Source organism: Rhinolophus sinicus, chromosome 1 (genome assembly GCF_057876585.1).
Source record: "Rhinolophus sinicus isolate RSI-liver-muscle chromosome 1, RSI-T2T, whole genome shotgun sequence".
Lineage (NCBI taxonomy): Eukaryota > Metazoa > Chordata > Mammalia > Chiroptera > Rhinolophidae > Rhinolophus > Rhinolophus sinicus.
Window position 1 is genome coordinate 24,848,997 of NC_142501.1, and position 19,906 is coordinate 24,868,902.

At 47.7% G+C, this 19,906-nt stretch overlaps 1 protein-coding gene across 1 annotated transcript in view; it reads right to left on the reverse strand.

The window, feature by feature from the left end:
* The window catches only part of ANO2 (anoctamin 2), a 309,076-nt gene that overhangs the window by 49,538 nt on the left and 239,632 nt on the right, over nt 1–19,906 (reverse strand). The window contains exon 16 of the mRNA XM_074326158.2: nt 14,513–14,708. Within this exon, the coding sequence (XP_074182259.2) occupies nt 14,513–14,708 (196 nt within the window). The remainder of the gene's footprint in view (nt 1–14,512; nt 14,709–19,906) is intronic.

The following is a 19,906-nucleotide window of genomic DNA, read 5'->3' on the forward strand; positions in this document are numbered from 1 at the left end:
CCCCTCACTCATTGGCAACCCTAGAGTCTTGCTTATTAAGAGATGATACCCAACAGTGTCAGCAGTGGTTCCAGCATGAGCAGAGTATTGCTAAGAAGATGAGCACAGGCAGACCTGAGCCCCTGATGGCCCACGGCCACGGAGAGGACTTGCACATAGAAAAGCTTAGAGACCCAATAGCACTACATCACAAGTGTGATTTGCCTTGATTTCTTCCTAAGGCTGAAAGGGCCTGTGGAAATGAGTTACTCACTTGTCCTATTCCCCGTAAGCCCTGAGAAACATGGTGTCAGTCCTGCCACCCCAGCGACACTGAAAACTGGTTCACTCTCCCAGTTCCCTTTCACCCTGAGGCCCACTTCAGTTCACTTATGTGGGTGAACAGTCCTAGAGCCCACAGAGCACCCTGTCACCCTGTCTGTGGCTAAGCTGTGTGTTGAGGGGAGAGATTATTTACTTGTTTTGTTTTGCTTGCAGAGATGGCTGTAGGTGCAGATTTTAGCATCAGACATATTTGAGTTCAAATGCAGAATGCAATTAGAGGAGTGAAGTTATATAAAAGAGAAAATGACACCTGCCTCACAGGGTTGCCCTGAAGACATGTTGAGAATGCTTATAAAGCACACAGCATAATGCTTGGCATGCGGTGGACCTCAATAAATGATAGCTTCTACTGTCATCATCACCACCGTCACCCAGGTCCAACAGCCCTGTTTTTAATAGTACAGTTGGGCCATTTATGGCCAAACGTTAGTGTACACATCTAGCCCCTTGAGGTTCTGGGTATCATTTCCATGTTGACTTCTGACCACTTCCTACCAGTCTACGGTGAGCGTGGCTGGCAGATGACCCTGCTGGCACACAGCTGGGAAAGCTGAATCAACACAGCCTGCCCCAACCCTTGCAGAACTACCTCCCAAGCTTCCTGAGGTCCCCCAGGGAAGTTTGGAAACAGCATTGCCTGCCAGGGAATCTGAAGACATTGTCATAATTCTATAGGAGAGGAAGTTGGACAAGTCTACCGTGATAGCCCTCAGCTGGGAGAGAGCTTTTTGGCTCTGTCCTTCCTGCCAAGCCTGGATGGACACACATACAGCCCTGTGAGCTATAAGTCCTGGCCCACCCACCACTGCCTTGCCCACTTAGCATGTGGATAAAGATTTGCCCTCACCATTGACAGTTAACACTGCCGCTTCTGTTAGTTCTTTAGTTTATGCATGTTATCAAAGCCCCTCAGATCTTTAACCTCTCAGGCCTTTGCTGTTCCTGCTACAAATCTTCCCTGACAAAGAGGTCTGTACCTCCCTGTTAATTGATACTTGTCAGGTCCTCCCTGGACTCAAGACCCAAGTCCACATCTTCAACCTGATTTTTATTCTCCCTGACTAAAGGAAACAATGCTGAGGCCCAGGTGGAAATGCCTGCCATCAATTTCTAAGGTCACTTTTAGTTTTAAGATCTCATAACACTGAAGCCCCATGTGGCTGTTAACCCTATCACTTTCCCCAGCCTGTCCTGCCCCACCCCCGCCATGGGCAGTTTAGTTGGCTTTTTTTTACACTGAGCACGGTCAGTGTAATACAGCTGTCGCCAGATGTACTTTATCTACTATGCACATTTATTGAATGAATGAATGACAGGGGAGAAAAAACATTATTTGGAACAGTGGAAAATTTTTGTCATTTATTAAAAATTCCCTGTCACATTCCAAGGAGGGCAAATCCTTCGGAGGGACCTTCGTCTGCTGAGCAGGATAATGCACTTGAAGATACAAGAGCAGGGCAGCCAAAGGAGAGTTACATTCCCTGCACGAGATACCAGATGGGAGTGTTGCAGTTAGAGGCAGGACCCAGAAAACCCTAGAGCCAGTATGATGGGAGAGGGAAGGGCAGAGAGGCAGATGAGGGCGCTGTCACCAAAGAAGGAATGTGACAGGCTGGGGGCAGGGTGCAGTTGTGGAGGTGCCCAGTGGGAATTTTCATTAGCTTCTGTTGTGTGATTTATAGTATGACTCCCTTATCAGCCTTCCCATAGAATCTTCAGTAAAGATTCATTAAAACCTTCTTTCCTTGCAAGTACTTGAGGAATTCTGGATTTGTTCTTGGGGGAGGGAATGTGCCCAGGGACTGAGTCCTACTTCAAGGTGGGCACTGGGGCATGAATAGAGACTGCCCAAGGCATCTGTTGTACCTGGGTTACAAAGAAGAGATTGGGAAGAGAGAGGAAGAGGATAGAGACAGAGAGAAAGGAGGAGGAGGAGGAGAAAGAGGGGAATAGGCAGGAGGAGGAGGGAAAGAGAGGGAGGTGGGGGAGGAGGGGAGGAAAGACTGAAGGCAGGAAAGAAGGAAGGAAGGGAGGGAGGGAAGGAGGGAGGGAGGGAGGGAGGGAGGGAGGGAAAAAGGGAGGGAAGGAGAGAAGAGAGAGGGAAGGAGGGAGGCAGGGAGGGAGAAGGGAGAGAGGGAGGGAGGGAGGGAGGAAGGAGGAAGGATGGAGGCAGGGAGGGGGAAGGAGGGAGGGAGGGAGGGTGGATAAACTTTTCATTGGAATTTGGGCCTCTGTCCAATGTGCCTAAGGTGACAAATTCAATAATAATTGCATCTCCAATCTTGTCTCTCACTTTTAAATATTTTGTGGATAAAATATTAAAACCGATGTCACCCAAAATAAGTAATCAGGTCTGAGAAGTTGAAAATTTGGGAAACTTATAAATGTGACTAGAAGGGGATTAAGGATGAGGTATGGAGAGGCACATGTCTTTGATTTTCTTTTATAATCTCCTTTGAACTCTTTGTACTTAAATCTCCTAGTCCCTACAGGAATTTCCTCCAAGGTCTCTGGAAAGAGAATCTAGTTCTTTCAGAGCTCTTTGCTCCAACTGGAAATGAATGGCTCCTTTCCTCCACACTGATAAATCATGGGCCTAGTTGTTATTTATTAGTTTTATTTTTACAAACAGCTTTTGCCTGTGCTGTTAGGGCCATGAGCCACCATAAATAATGGGCATTTCCCATAAACAATCCAAATCTACTTGATCGGCCACTAAATCAGCTGGGTGCCCCCACCTCAGAGCCCTGTGGACATGTTGTGTGCTTTGCTGAGCCTTCTGGGAAAGGAGGTCCTCACAGAACACCTCACAGGAAGGGAGAGAATGGAGGCAGGGTAGGGAGGGAGTATCAAAGCTCTGGAGTTCCAGTTGGATTTTTGGATCTTTTAGCAGCCAACATAAGGAGCCTCACCTGCCTATGACAGAGATTATATGAACAAGTTTTTGCAGAGTCCACTTGGGGTGGGATGATGTCTTCAGGACACGTAGGACAAACTGCACTCAGGCCACTGAGCAGGATCACCTCACAAGACACAAATCTCTGAAGAAGTCTGAATCTGAGCCCCATGAGAAAATGGCCCAGCCTTGTGTTTCATAAGATTCCCAACAGAATGCCTTTAGATTTCAAGTGCCACAGGAATGTAAAGGAAGAGAGTCAACTTGGAGAGAGTGTGAGTAGGTAGAAGGAAACCTCTCTCCATCCTTCATATGCTCCTGAAATCCCACGGCCCCCAGAAAGCCACCCCAAGTTGATTAGAAGCCATCTGAGGGTTTTGTGTGCTCCCCACCTGTAGAAACAATTCCCAACAGAAAGCAGACTCTACCTAGGACCAGGAAGGACAATCAGATAGAATTCCTGTCCAGAGCCATTATCCACCACCTTTCTTTCAAGTGTTAAACCTCTGGAGCATGGAGTCAAGAAAAAATATGACTACCAATGACCCAGCTGTAGACTGCTTTAGAAAATAATTAGTATGAAAGCCCAAGTTAGTCCCTGGGGGCCAGCTAAGAACTCAAAGTCTCAAGAGCTCCATCCTAATCATATGGAAACAGAATGGCCAGCAAGAGAATGCCAGCTGCAGAATCTGAATTTTTGGAGAAGCAGCTTCTCCTAACTTGTGTCCCTAACAATGCAGCCAGCAGATATGTAAAGATGGTGATGAGACAAAATGAGTCGATATTCAAGTGTATATTTCAAGTCGTACCAGCCCTGGCACTGCTCTGGGTGGAAGAATGGAGGGCCTGAACCTGTGTGGCTGAGTCAGAAAGCAAAGGCACTGGCTCCTCTCCCTACCTCTCGCCCAGGGCAGATCAAGCTTTTGCAAACAGCAATGCTTTCTGACAGCCCAACCATCTGGCCTTCCCTCCATTTGTGGGGGTGTGTGTGTGGAGGGGGGAGGATGTCTCAGACTCCTGTGTGATGTTGTTGCCTTGTTTGTTCCATGGGGAGGGAATCACCCTAGGAGAAGCCAGCCAGCTGGGTAATTAGGCAGCTAGTTCATTGCCTAAGGGAGCTAAGAGGCTCCAGAACTAAAGATTAAGGATGGGTGTTCCTGAGATATTCCTGTAGCCCTAGAGAGTTTCTCAGCACAAGGGATCTCTCCCTTAGAGTCAAGAAGATGGCTCTTGCTCCCAAAGGTATATGAGACCTACTGTGCTATATAGCAGCTTAGCCCAAGGTGACAGCACCCCAGGGACATCTCATTTTAAGGAAAAAGGAGACTAAATAGAAAGGGAGCACCAGGGGGAAGGGGGGAGAGAGAGAGAGAGAGAGAGAGAGAGAGAGAGAGAGAGAGAGAGAGAGAGAGAGAGAGAGATATCCAGGATCCAGGATGATGCTTGAGTTTTGACAGGAACTTTTGCGTGGTTGGTGGTGCCATTACCTGAGATAGGAAGAATGATGAAAAGTAACAGGTTTGTTGAAAAAACTAAGAGCTGAAAGTTAGACACATTGAGTCCTTTGGACGTCTGTGCTTTTGTCCCCCCTAAGTCATTCCCCAAGGTTGTGGCAGTTGGACACGTAATTTCCTAAGTCCTTCCTGTTTCTGGTCTTCTGTATTCTATAGTACAATTGACAAGGCTAGGACAGAGTAGATGAAGAACCTGGGCTACGAGTCAGAAGCCCTGTCCCAGTGTCCCCAGATAAGTGATTCACTTTTCCAAGCCTCACCAGCCGACTTCCTAAAATGGCACCTCCCTGAAACATTTGTTGTGAAGACAAGTGAAAGACAGTACAGGAAGCATCAAGCATAGTATGAGGTCTCACACATTTCCTTTTATTATTATAGTGTGGCAAGGCACTCTATTAGACTTTAAATTTGTACACTTGTTTCCTCTTCTTTAGTGACAGAGCTGCCAGCAAGTTACCTAAAAGTCTACAGAACCCTTTTGCAAGGTCAGGGGTGAGCATTTTGGCCTCACTTGGGGTGGTGAGGACCTCTGGAATCACTGAGGGCCACATGCCCAAGAGAGAGGAGAAGTGGGGTATCATGAGATCTGTGTTTTGAAAGTTTAAGAAGATAAGCTCCCAGGGTGGATTTCCAGGGAGAGAAGGGAGTCCTTGGTTCTGGGTCTATGTGGTCGGATGACATCCTGGAGATGGGGAAGAATTTGTTTATGTGCCCTGAAAGCAGGGGATCCTGATAACTGCAGACCCTCAACTGAGCTTACTCTGAAGGAGGGGTCATCCTTCCTTAAAGAGCCCAGTGGCTGGTGTGGGACCTACCATATGGAGGGACCATCTCAGCAATGGTCCAACCTCTTCAGTCAGATGGGACACGCACAGCATCCAGTAGCAAAGATATGTAGCAACGACACCCAAAGGAGCAAAGGACTGGTCACAATCCAGATATCTCCCTGTGTAAGCATGGATGCTGGGCTGACCCCCTCTGTTTTTCAGGAGCCCAACAGGAAACAGAATTCATCTCAGATGATTCAAAGGAAGGGAATCTAATGAAGGCACTACTTATAGCAGTGAACGTACAAGAAGAGATGGCCCATGGTCCTGGGGCCCAAGGAGGACCCTGAGGGAGGACGCATCCTGCAGAAGCTATAATCATGAAAGAATGCAGTTCTGCCAGAGATGTGGAGGAGGGAATAACCCCAATTCACACTCTCCTTCTGCCCTCTAAGCTCCTTCCATTGCTTCCAATTGGCTGAACCCCAGCAGGAGTCAAGTGGGGGAGCTGGGGTGACACAAACTGCTGGGCCTTAGGAACACAGAACATGGCAGAGAAAGGTGGACAAGGGATCTGGAGAGGAAGCATGGCTAACAGAGAACCACCACCACCACTCCTCTCCCTTCTCAGGGTTTAAGTCGCTGAGTCCTTAGAAAACTCAAGAAAAGGAGAAAAATATATTGTATTTCTTGCTAGTTGGAGAGATGAGTGCTTTGGTGATTAACTGGAAAACCGAAAGAGCTGTGTTCCTAGTTATGGCTCAAGTTTGGGAAGGAACTCTTGCTGGTTACATTAGGTAGCAGTGTTACTCGTTATACATATACGCAGTGTTACTAATAATAGTTTCATAGAACTGGAATGAATTGTTCCACTAACAGGCTAAAACCATGATCACAGTGGATTTTATTGGTAGTAGCAGCCCCCCACCATCCTCTCTCCCCAGACGACACTTACAAAACTTTAAGCCAACATCACTGAGGGGGCCCTCCGGCAATGGTAGAATCTACTCTCACCACACCCTTCCCCTGGCCTCACAGATGGGAAGGAAGGGGGCTCTTCCTCCCCACTTGCCCAAGGCCACCCAGGGAGTCAGGGCTGGTGGCAGAGCCAGAATGCAAGCCAGCAAACCTGACTCTCAGGCCAGATTTCAGATTACCTGCACTATGGTCTCCCCCAACCCCCAAAGAAGGCATAGGCCGCCCCACACCTACCCACCCATCTCCACAGGTATCCCTGCCCCAGGAATAGTTTCTGTGCGGCTACAGTGAAGCTGACTCCCCTGGTCCCAGTGCTCTGAGCCAATAAAGCCAGCACTTACTTCACCCCGAACTCTAAAAACACACATTGTCTACATTTGATGCAAAATTAGATCCATCCATATATACCCCAAATGTTCTTCTTTAAAGAACTTTTGATGCCCCAGCAGCCTTTGGTACTGAGTTTTCCCCTCCCTTTTCCTTTCTTTCCTCTCTTTTCTCCTTAATAGTAATATATGGCCTTTTGCTGAGGATAGCTTAGAACTAGGTGGAAAATTTTAGACTCAGGACTTTCTGGTGACATTTTAATTCTTTAAAATTTTTTTGAATTTAATAAAGCGCATGGCCCCCAAATTCTATGAATTTATGGAGGTTTCCCTATGCATGCAAGCCCAGGAGATAGGCGACAGTGCATTCAGAGCTTGCTTCCACGGAGTCTCCCTGCTTGTCCCCAGAGACCCCCACCATCTGACATTCACATGGGTGGGTGCATTGCATTTTAAATCTTCTGGAGCCTTTGGTGTGTTTCCTTTTGCTTTCCAAACACATTTACAATTTCCTCAGGAACAAGAACAGCTACATATCAGACAGTAGAGTGTCATGATCTGAGTAACTACCTACATGCTTGGGGCTGTTTTGAAGATTAGATATACTGATACACATAAAGTGAACAGTGCGTGGCACAGGGAGTGTGTGTGTGTGTGTGTGTGTGTGTGTGTGTGTGTGTGTGTGTGCACCCATGCATGTGCACACATACACTCACTCACACACTATTAACCATGGGCCTTGGTCAAGTTTCTAAACTTCTTTAGGCTACTCATCAGTAAAATGCAAGATGACCAACTTCCTGTGCTATTGTAAAAATTCTGTGGGACAATGTATGTGCAATGACTACCAGTGTCTGGTACATTGTGGGTGCTCAATAAAAATCAAGTCCTTTCCCCATCTCTCCTCTCATTCACTTACTTGCCCTCCCTTCTGTAGCATCTCGGGCAGTGACACTGAGGAGGAGGATCAGCAATATTTAAATGCCTCACAAACACAGCCATCTTCCTAAGAATGGGGGACTTTGATTTGACACGATAATTATTTTTCAAGTTCCTATAATATGCCAGACCCTGTAACTAGGAGAGGTTCAATGGAGAGTGAAGGATGAATTGCACAGCTCCACACACAATGCAAAACTTTGCATGCCGTTTTGACAGGGAGAGGAAGAGGAGGAGATGGAGGAGAAGCTGGAGAGAGAGAACGATGCTGATAGAAAGGAACTGACGGCATCGGGATTATTCCGCCTGCTATAGACACCTGGTGTACGCCCTGCCTCCCCCGCTCTGCCTCTAGCGAGGACAACACCCCACTGCTAGAGTACGAATGGGCCCTTCCCTGCTAGGCCTGACCCATGCCTCTGCTGCTTACCAGCAAACCCTATGGTGGTCAGCAGCACTGGACATCTTGCTCCCTAACGTGTGGGCTCAGAAGCTCATTGTTTCAAAGTCACAGTATAAGGAGGGAGCTTCTCTGTTCTCAGTGCTTATGTTCCCCCCAAATCGATGCTGGAAACCTAATGCTCAAAGCGATGCTATGAGGAGGTGGGACCTTTGGGAGGTATTTAGTCATGAGGGTGGAGCTTCATGAATGGGACTAGTGTCCTTGTAAAAGAGGCTCCAGAGAGACCCTAGGTGCTTCCCCCCATGTGAGGACACTGCAGGAAGTCTACAACCTGGAAGAGGGCCCTCACCAACCTGATGGCACCCTGCTCTCAGCCTGCCAGCCTGCCGAGCTATGAGAAATGAAACTGTTTATAACCCACATGGGCTGCGGTATTTTGCTCTCGCAGCCCAGACTAGACAGAAGCATGCCTTGAGCTGATCTGCTCGGTGAACCTTGTTGCCTGGCCTCCTGCCGTGCCCGAGCCCTGTCCTGTTGGCCTGGTTGTCCGGGGTCCTTGCGCTTGCTCTCTACCCCAGAAACCAGATCTGTTCTCTATAACCACAACCGAATAGACAGATCAGTGGGGACAAAGACAGTCCTGTCCGACCCATTCATTGGAATCTGCACCAACTTCAATTCCTGACGCTTGCTGCCCTGGGCTGTACACTTTGCACAGTGAACTTTGGCCGACCAGGCCCCGAAGCGTCATCCATTTCCCTAGCAACGCGTTCCGGCACCGCAGGCTTCAGCTCGGGCCCTGCTCTCCTCCAGGGCTGCACAGCCTCCACTTTACAGCCGTGCACTCAAGCCCATGACTACTGTCATTACGGCAGCCAGGAAGACAACACTGCCTGTATCTACCACTGCTGAGTCAGCCACTGTCGAGGCATTTAACAAACTCTGTCTTTTGTCATAACGATTTGTGGCAAGAACGGACCTCAGCTAGGCCTGAGACCTGGGCCTGCTGAGGGATGCTCCCAGGAAAGCCGTCTTCCGTGACCCGGCCTTGCAGGAAACACTTGGGAACTTGTTGTTTACACCAGCTGTTTGCACCTGGAGAGCAAAGCACGTAGTCACAGCCCCCTCATCAATCAGGAGCTCTGGGGCAGGAAGCCAGATGGGTATTAAACCCAGCGTGAGAATGGCAAAGGAAGCCCCTAAGCCTGGCAGAATCCTCATCCCATTAGGTGGCATTATCCACAGCTTTATGACCCCATGGAGGCCGGGGGGACTCTGAAGCCATACCTTTGCCTGCAGGTATGCCAGCCAGCCCCTGCGGTGTATGACCATCGCCGTTAGCGAGCATGCCCTTTGCTACTAATGAAAACTCAAGTCTGATGCCTTCGTTGTGCCTTTCGGTCACTGTCCCATCGTGACAACTTTGCATTTGCCTTATTCATCTCAGTATTTCCCCAAATCCTTTTGTAAGCAGGCAGAGTTGAAATAATGAATACATAACGCTCACTGTAGCCTCTACTAAGGCTTACAGGATGCCTAGTCTATGGGAATTCCTTGAAAGAATTTTTTTGAATGCATGAATGACGAGAGACATGATTTCACCAATAACTGCACCAACAAACTTATGCTAAGATCTACCATGAGGCAAGTACTAGAGGAGATAAAAAGCAAAGTAAGACAGAGAAGCTATTCTCCAGGGCTTTGCAGCCTGATTGGAGCAAGTGGCAGGGACCTTTCCTGCTCACAGAATGTCCACGCATGTCCACACATTTTCTAGCATCTTCATAATTAAGCTAGTTTTCACCAGTGCAGTGTGAACAGTGACGGATGACACTCCCAGACTGAAGTGTTTCATAGCCTCTGTGACCACCCAGCTCTCTCTTCCCTGATATGGTGTCCATGTGGCCTCCATCAGTCTGTGTCTGAGCAACTAACTGCAGCACAGAGCCTTGGCCTCTCACACTAGGCATAAAGTGTGAGCGGGAACACATACTCAACCTCACGTTATGCAACTGCGAGTTTAAGGTTATTACCCTAGCATAGCCTTGTCTGTTCTAATACTGCAACACACACACACACACACACACACACACACACACACACACACACACGCGCGCGCGCACACACACGCACATGTGCACGCACACAATTAAAGGAATGATACCAGACAGGATGTGATAAATTCCAGCAAGTGGAGGACATAACACATTCCAAGCTGACTCGCACCTTGTGGCCGATAAGCCACCCAGTCTGTAGTGTTGTGTCCCCTCTGCTGTTGCCTCCTCCTGAGTCGTCCCTGCAGATCTCTGTTTGGGTGGTGTCCTCCTGTTGTTCAGGTCTCACCCACAACGCTACCACCCCGACAGGCCTTTGCCGACCACCTGATCCAAAGTACACAACCCCCACAGGTATCACACTGCCCTGCTTTGCTTTCTCGCCCTCCAGGAAATGTTCTTGTCTGCTGTCCATCTTTCCGTTATACAGTGTAAATACAAGAAGACAGGGGCCGACCGTGTCTTTCCTGTTTACAGCTGTGTTTCCAGAATTGGGCCTGGCACAAAGTAGGCACTCAGTCAACATCTGAGGGATGAACAAACGAACGAATGCTCTGTGGCCCAGGAGTTCAGAAGCGGGTGGGAGGAAACCCACTGAGGGCTGACTCCCAGAAAAGGATTCTTGGGGGAGGCAAGCCTCAAGAGGTCCTTTAACGGGAGGGTCACAGGGGGTCCTCCTGGGCCACAGAGCATTCATTCGTTTGTCCATCCTTCAGATGTTGACTGAGTGCCTACTTTGTGCCAGGCCCAATTCTGGAAACACAGCTGTAAACAAGAAAGACACGGTCCCTGCTCTTCTTGTATTTACACTGTATAACGGAAAGATGGACAGCAGACAAGAACATTTCCTGGAGGGCGAGAAAGCAAAACAGCAATTATAGCAGTTACAGCAGCCTGAGCAAGGCGCAGGGGTAGGAACACACAGGGCAGTCTGGGGTGACTGTGAATTGAGTGGTTGGCTGACGTGGGAGAAGCGGGAAGAAGGTGATTGAGAGCCTCAAATTCTAGTTTATATGTGGACTACGGGAAAAAGGAAGCTCTCTGCAGGGGCTGAACGGCAGGGATACCCCCACCAAACCCACTATTTGAGAAAGGCTGACCGGGTGGGGATTTCCAAGATAGAGCTCCATAGAAAGAGGCCAAAGTCAAGGGCACAGTCACTAGGCTGGGACAACAGTCAAGAAAAGAGTGATAGTCTATGGACAGGAAGAAAGAAAATGATTAAGGAACAATCAATAAAACCCGGTGCTGAAAAGTGCCCTCTTTGCCCGATGCCACACAGCTGCAGGTGGTAGGGAGCAGGAGCCAGGGCTAGAACTCACAGGTTCTTTCCCCTGGACTCCAGAACTCAGTGGTCCTTCCAGCCGCACCTCTGAGCCCTCTGGGAACATCCAGTCTAAGACAGACAGGAGAAACAACCTGCAATACTGCCTGCAGGGTTCCTGAGTGGAGACCCAAGACACCACTTCAGTCCAGACAGTAAGAAACGTACATCAAAATAGCACAAAGACATTTGTATTTTAGGGGCAGAATCGGAGTTTGGACCTTAGTATAATGAAGATAGAATACTTCCCTTGCTGACCGCACATATGCATAGTTTTTGTGAAGATGAAATAGGATAACAATATTTTCTTAGTTTAAAAATACTTTATGAGTATCGCTATCACAAAGGACAAAATGTACTTGCTAGAATTGCATCTCCTTTCCAGGGCACAGGCTTTTTTATGGAGAACTGGATATTGGTTTAACAGACTGGAGGGGCTTTAACTTTTGGGGTGAGGGAGGGAGTGCTATTCGAAACGGCAGCTTCATGTAGCTTCATGGTACGGACAGTGTTTTATGGCCCAATGCAAAGAGAATTTGCCCAGCCTTGTACATGGGAGGTGCTCACTAAATACTTGCTAATGAGTTTTTGATTGTCAACCACTCCATTTGTCTTCTGTCTTTACCACTATCTGGAGCTGTGTAAGAAAACTGAAATAAAGTAACGCAGATGGACAGCAAGAAGACATTTCTACATCATCACTGATTCCCTGTTCCTTTCTTCCCTACTTCCTGCCCACACACTCAGTAATCTCCTTTACATTAGATCATCCAGACTCTCTCTAGTCTGTGGCATCCTATATCCCGGCCTGAGTAATTCTGCAAACGTACAGCTCCCATCACATCACACTCTTCAGAAACTCCTCAATGGTGGTGGGAGCTATTGAGTCAGGAGCTGTGGAGGCGACATTTCTTTCCACCGCTGCTGTTCCTTCATGTGGAAGGAATGCGATTAGTTGCGAAGCCCTGCCTTGTCTCCCCGCATTTCTCCTCTTGGGTGACAGAAGGGGGCATAGCGTATCTCATTGGTCGGTCTGGAATGTGACACTGGCATTCCTCCTCTACCCACTTTTTCAGCTCTTCCTTTGGGGAGCAAAGGGCTTGCACTAAGCAGGTGTTTGTGCCCTGCCCACCATGTCCTAAAACTGGCAGGTCTGCCCTGTCCACTGTTGCCCACCACTGGGAGGGTAAATCTGTCTGGAATCCAGTGTTAGGAACCTATTTGGCTCTCCTGCTAAGCTGCTTCCTCCAAAGTGGCCTTTTCAGCTTTAAAGGCGATATCCTGGCTTTTGTCTATATCTGCCTTTACTTAATTTCTCAGCTGGTTCAGGATGATGGGGGCTTTTCATTGGATGCCCCTTTGAACTCCTGCAAACACTGTTCAATTGTCTATAAAAATAAGCAGAGTCCTCAGCCTGGCATTCGAGGTCTTCCACATAAAAACAGGTGTCATCAACACTCTGGGACCAGGTCCCCACTATGCTGTCCTGGACATGCCACAGACCCTAGAGCAACCACCACATTGGGCTCCTCTGGTATCCTGGAAGTGCTTCGTGTTTTCCTTCTTCCCTATGCTGAGCTCTGCTCCTTCAGCTCCCTGGCTTTTAGGCCCACCAAAGTTCTACCTACCTACCCATCGTACAAGCCCAGCCACATGCCCCTTCTCTGTGTACCTTTCCTAACCCTGAGGGATCTGATCTCCCCTTTTAGTGCCAGGTTTCTCATTCTGTTTCCTCTGCCAGGAACCTTCTTCTCCGGCCCACTCCCTCCTCCCTCTGCACATGCCTGCCTGACCACCACTTATCTTTGAGCTCTCCAGCTAGATGTCTCTACCTCTGAAGCTTCCCCTGAACTCCCAGGAGTGTTGGATGGTCCTCCTAAGTGCTTCCATAGAATCCTGCCTACCGCTAAATACACCGAAGTAAAATGCTCTGCCTGCTTGTCTCAAGAAGTGTAGGAAGGAATATAGATAACACTTGTAATTATGTGCATGCCTAAAGAGAGCAGAACTGCCACTCTAGATGCTAAATTGCCTATATCCACATAGAAACCAAAGGTAAATGCCCACTGTGAATAGAGGCCAAGATGCGGAAAGGCACTGAAAGAGTAACTGGAATTAGTGAAACCTTTCCGGAATTCTCTGATCCTCCAGGGAAGTCTCCCTTGAAGAGGGGGTTACCCTATCAAGTGTCTAGCTTCTAACTGGTCAGTGAATTAAAGACATCATATATTAATTTGACTTCCCAGAGGTTTCGTAAGAGGCCGAGGCATTGCATCCCTAGATTCCACTAGGGAGGGGGTGCATCCAGGCCACTCAAAATAAATCAGATGAGGAAGGGGTCTCGGCTCTCAGCAGCCCCCACCCCTTCCCGCCTAATAAGCACAATTGCCAAGAAGTGGTGTTCAGGCAACAGCAGGTTGCGGCTCAAATGACACGTCTGAATATTGAGGCCACTGCATTTTTCTCACTGGCTTCAAGCTTGGGAAGTCTGATATGCCTCTTTGAAGTCTGCTCAGTGCATGGGGAATGTGTGGATTTTCTGGGGCCTCTGACAATATGGGGATAGATAAGACCCTCTTGGGCTCAAGTATCAAGAGGCTTTCTCAACATTATAATCACTGCTGGGAAAATGAGGAGAGCTGAAACACTGCAATTTTTAACAGGAAGTATTGAACCTGTCTTGCTTCTGAGTTAGGCTAAAAAGAATAGATCCGTGGATTATTCTTAGGGGATAGTGAGGCAATTGACTTGCGCTGGAGGACAACAGATAGAGGATGTTACTAGAAGGATTTCTACCTGAGGGGAGGCCCTTGGTAGGCTCTGCCTACACGTAACCACTGTACTCCCTCATTTCTCCAACTAAAAGGCACTGTACAAAGCATTTTGTTCCCATTCCTTTTCTCTTGTTGGGTCATTACCACCAAAACCACACTGATTGACCATGTTCAAGGGGGCACAGGGCAAATACAGAGGTGGTGGCACAATACCGATTTTGGTGAGCCAGCTGGCCACGGCGCCATAGATCTCATCGAGGATGAGGATGACCACGAGGTTGATGATGACCGCTGTAGCTGTCACTGTCACGCGGACATTGGAGCGTGTGGCCTTGTTGAGAGAGAGAGCAGCTGCCGTTGTGATACGATATACAATGACCGCAAAGACAATCGAGAATGTCAGGGCAATCTGTGAGGGGGGAAAAACAGGGAGAGTCACACATCCACTGACAATTACTGAGCACCTATTATTCACTCAGTCAACGGGATTATTTGCTACATCAGGTATTATTAATCTGGAGTCCATCGGTGGACTCCAAGGGAGTCTGCAAACCCTCTAAACCAGGGGTGTCCAAACTTTTTTCAACGTTTTTCACCAAGGGCCATATTCGGTAAAATACACAAACAGCCGGGCCACCCACTCGAGGTGAAGTACGTATTGCCTCACCTGGTTTATTTAAGTAAACTAAATATATTTTTGGAATTTGCTGCGGGCCAATGAAAAATGGATTGTGGGCCACAGTTGGCTCGCGGGCCGCAGTTTGGACACTCCTGGTCTAAACTCATGCAAATTCCAAGAATAGGTGCATTTTCCAGAGAATGACTTCATTTCAATCAGATTCCAAATGACCCATAACACACACAAAGAACTAAGAATGAAAATGCTGGGTACTATGGTGTGTACAACACACAGGATGTGAATTTTTTCATTGGAGAACTTTCAACCTACTATGGAGATAAGATGAACTCCTATTTAACCGTAGTAAATAATACCAAAAAATGTATTAAATGTTAAATGAAGAGTACAGTTGTTAAAGGGACTGAGCACAGAGAAGCAAGTTGATCTGGGTGCTCAGGGAATAGTTTATAGAGCAGTAGGATTTAAACTGGGATTCCATAAAAGGAAACAGTGAGCCATTGAAGGTGTTTGAGCTGAGAGGGGCTGAGAAAGAGCTTGGTGAGGTGGGTGCAGAAAGGTTGCCCAAAGGAGAAAAAAGGGAGAGAAACCAAGAGTGAGATTTTCAGACTCTCAGTCCTCAGCGTGAGCAAAATACAGGGGTACCTCGGTTTTTGAAAGTCTCCGTTGACGAACATTTCGGTTTAGAAACACTGTAAACCCGCAAGTAAATGCTTTGGTTTTCGAACACGCCTCGGAAGTTGAACATCTCACGCAGCTTCCACTGAGTGCAAAATCCTGAGGCCTAGCTGTCGGCTGTTTTTGAACGTTTCAGAACTCCAACAGTCTTCCGGAACGGATTACATTCGAAAACCGAGGTACCGCTGTATTGCTCTAAATTTCTCTCCCAGGCAATTCGAAATGGAGTACTCAGATTTCTCGTTTGGTGCCGAAATCTCTGGCTGCTGTGTTTGGAAGGAAAATTTAGCAGGCACTTGACCTAGAAGAGCCCTCCATTTCCTCTTTCTAGAACCTGAGAATAATAAGGCACTCTCTCAGACCGTCTCCCTCTCCTCTGCTATCACAGCCAAGGAAGGGCAATTTCCTTGAAGCACAGGATATTAGGAGACATGCCCTGAGTAAGCCTCCTAGAGGCACCAGAGGGAGGAGAGGGAGCTGTTGGTGTTTAACCTGCTCAGAGAAAAATTCTAATTCATTTTAGTCAAGCAAAGTTTTCTTTCTTAGAATTCTTCCTGCAAAGGAGACTGTTCAGATCACATTTCCTCTGTGGGCACTGGCTGTGGGAGGCTCAATGGAAAACATGGGTAGAGAAACGGGCAGGTAGAAGGTTCCCTCTGAAAACAACAAACTATCCTGGACTGTACATCCCCTTCCTAGAAAGGAGGGGTGGGGAGGGGGCTCTGGCTTGCGCAGTACTTTACAAGCAGCAGGATTTAAACTGGGCACTAGCAGGATTTAGAATGACACTCTAGTGGGCGGTGAATGGGGAACGGGGTGCAGATGTGTCCCAGATATGGATGTCTTCAGACCTCTGGGGGGTGCCTGGAGGTGCTGAAGCCTGGGGTGTGCTGGTGGTAGCTTCAGCTGTTTATCCCCATGTGCTTTACAAATAATAGTCTTGGCTCTATAGGCCACGGTGTGAAAAAGAGCCCTCCCTAAGGAAGGGAGGATGGCAGCGTTCTCTGGGTAGAGGGACGGTGTGTGTATGTGGGTATGCGTGCACTCACATGCATGCATGTCAGGGTGGAGGAGAGGTTAGATGGGAAAATCACTCTGCGGGGGGGGGGGGGGGCTCTTCTGATGCAGGGTGGGGGCGGGAAGAGTAGAAACCCCAGTCTCCAAGACTAGGGAGGAATGACTACCATGTAAGTAGGAAAACCTGGACATGACATCACCACTCTCCAACAATGTAGACATTTTCACTTCCCATTCCTCTGGGATTGTCACTACCAGACAGTAAAGGCCTGGAAAACGTGGTGTGAGATTCTTTTCCCCCAAAATCACTTTTGCAGTGAAGGCCAGTGATGGAAGTAATGATGAGGCGGGGGCGGCCAGGGCATCAAAGAGCGTGTGTGTGTGTGTGTGTGTGTGTGTGTGTGTGTGTGTGTGTGTGTGTTTGGGGTTGGACTTGGGGGAATGACTGGGGGAAAAACAACAATGGCAAAAACATCCTTTGCTTTGGAGTCTTGGGGGTGGTGCATGGAGAAACGAGTGGGGAGGAAATCAGCTTCTATCCTCCTTCTCCAAGAGGCCCAGCTGTTAAACTGGGGAAGGAAGAACATTCTCCCTTGTACTCAAAGTGTGATCCATGGGACCTGCTCCATCAGCTGGGAGTTTCATAAACATGCAGAATCTCCAGCACAACTCTAGACCTACTGACTCAGAATCTGCACTTAAACAAGATTTCTATTCAAGTTCCAGAGGTATTGCTCTCCTCACTAGAAAAGCCCTCCTTGCCACCCACCCGACCTTCCCAGCCCTACCTCTACCATGCCCCCGTCCAGCCCTCTGATGCTGTTCTTTGCGACCTTAACTTCCCTGGTCTCAACTTTCTATCCCATGACAGAAATCAGATTTTGAACCTCTCCTTTGGTGTTTCCCACAGATACCTCAAGATTCACAGTTTGCAAACTGGAAGAGCTTGGAGAGCACCAACCCAGTCCCATGACCATTTTGCAGATGAGGAAACAGGAGAGGAAAGTGAAGTGAATTACTCAAGGTCATAAGCCATGGGCTACCACCCCAGTCTCCTGGATCACAGTAGGAATTAAAAGAATTTTAGCATTTAGGGATCAACCATGTCTAGCCTGTAATGTACTACACCGGGGGTGCCAAAAAAAAATGTACACACATGACTTGTATTCATCTTTTGTTATTAGTATGTATTGAGTATTATAAGTTTAATAGTTTTTTCCTTTCTTAAAATGTGTATGCATTTTTTTGACACCCTCTGTATAAGGAACTGAAGCCCAAGAAGCAGCAATGTGATTGGTCCAGGGTCTGGAGCGTATAAGGCAGAGCTGAGATACTCGTGGTGATAATATCATCATCAATTACAGCTGATCCATTTGTAGCCTCTTGATGTCATTATTCAATGAATATCATCACTAGCACTAAGCCTTTGAACAATCACATAAGACATGACTTTTGTAGATGCCATTTGTGGTATCCAGGATTTGAACCCTGCTCTATGCCTGCAAACTCTGCAATCACATCCTGACGTTAGAACGCATCTCTTCTGGCACTAGATCCAGTACTTTTTTCACCACTTTAGCTGCACTATTTGTTTTATTTGTTAATTTCAACAAATTGTTTCTGACCACTTTGTGCAAACCATTGTGCTGGGAATATTTCATGTTTGTGACCAGTCTCCCCCAACTAGGCCAAAAGTGGAGGTTCATCTTGTACTGCATTCTGTGCCTCCTGCCATGTCCCAGAGGCACCTCAGGTATGGAACCTGTTTGGTTCAGATTTGCTGATCCACAGCTCTAGGCAATCTGCCTCCCAGCACCTGGTCACATTATCACGATCCCTGTTGCTTCTGGTGTTTTCATTCTATAGCTTTACTTCTCGGCATAGCCAACTTGCGATGGAAGCCTAGAGTCCAGAGTCCTTTTTGACACTACAAGAGCGAGACAGGAAGGAGAGCAGGCCTGGTCCCTACCCTGCACGACTTGCATTCTGAAGCGAAGTTGAGAAAACCATTGCACACATACAGCAAGGATGAGCCCAGTAGCAGCTGTACAGAGTCACAGACCTCAGTTCACAAGCTTCTGGTATGCTCCCAGCAGAGAGCAGGGGGATTAGTCAGAGGAAACTCCAGGGAAGCAGCTTTGGGACCGTTTCCTATGGGAAAGGCGTGGAGGAAAGACTAAGGAGGAGCAAGTAGAAACGCACAGGCAGAAGCAAGCTCTAGGAGAAGCAACCAGTGGGAGAGTGCCTAGTCTAGGGCATGGTATGTGAGAGGAGCACAATTTTTAAAAACACACACACCAATGACTTTATCACTGATGGAATAAGTTGTTTCTGGCATCTGCTTAATTATTTTCCCATTCAGTCATTTATAAAATATGTCTTGAGCACCTACTATGTGCCAGTCACTGTTTTAGGTGATGGATATACTGGTGAACAAAACAGACAATCTGCCATCATGGAGTTGATGTTCTACTGGGGAAGAGATAGACAATAAACTAATAAATAGGTAAAATACATAGTATATCTGGTGTGGGAAACACCATGGAAACAAATAAAGTGGAATAGAGACATAGGAAAAGGTTGCAGTTTAAAACAGGGTGGTGAGGAAAGGCCTAGGTGAGAAGGTGACATTTCAGCAAGGACCTACCTGAGCAAGGGGAGAGTTGGAGCAGGAGATCGGTGGTGGAAAACAGGCAGGTCAGCTCTGCGGCATAAGGATGTGGGCTTCTACATCTCACAAGTCCTGAAGACTTTAGAGAGTTTTGAGCAGAGGAGTGACAGGATTGGATCTACATTTTAAAGAGCCAGTTAGGAGGCCGGAAGCCACAGAAGTCGTTCTGATGGCTGGTTCCCAATATACACGTGTAAGTAAATGACTGTCTTGGGCATGGGAGGAAAGCTCAGGCTCCCAGCTCAGGAGGGAGGACATTGCCTCTGATAATCCCCTCCCATATAAAAAGAACACCAAAAGAAGGTTCATTCAAAAAGGAAAAAAAAACTTCTGCTCAATACACTGGGTTTGAGAAGCAAGAGAAAATATATCTTTGTCCATGCTGGCTTCTATCACGGTGGGGAAGACAGACACAGCATGTGGTATTTCCTGGCTCTTGTCATGCCGTGAAAAATATCCCCAGCGGATCTGGAAGACTGACATCCCTAAAACCATCCCCATGGCCTTGGCCCTGGCATCTGCTGCCAAGGTTCAGTCACAGGGGGTGAAGGAAGGGACAATATTTGATACTGGAGCTTGTTGCAGTAGGTGACTCTGGCTTCCC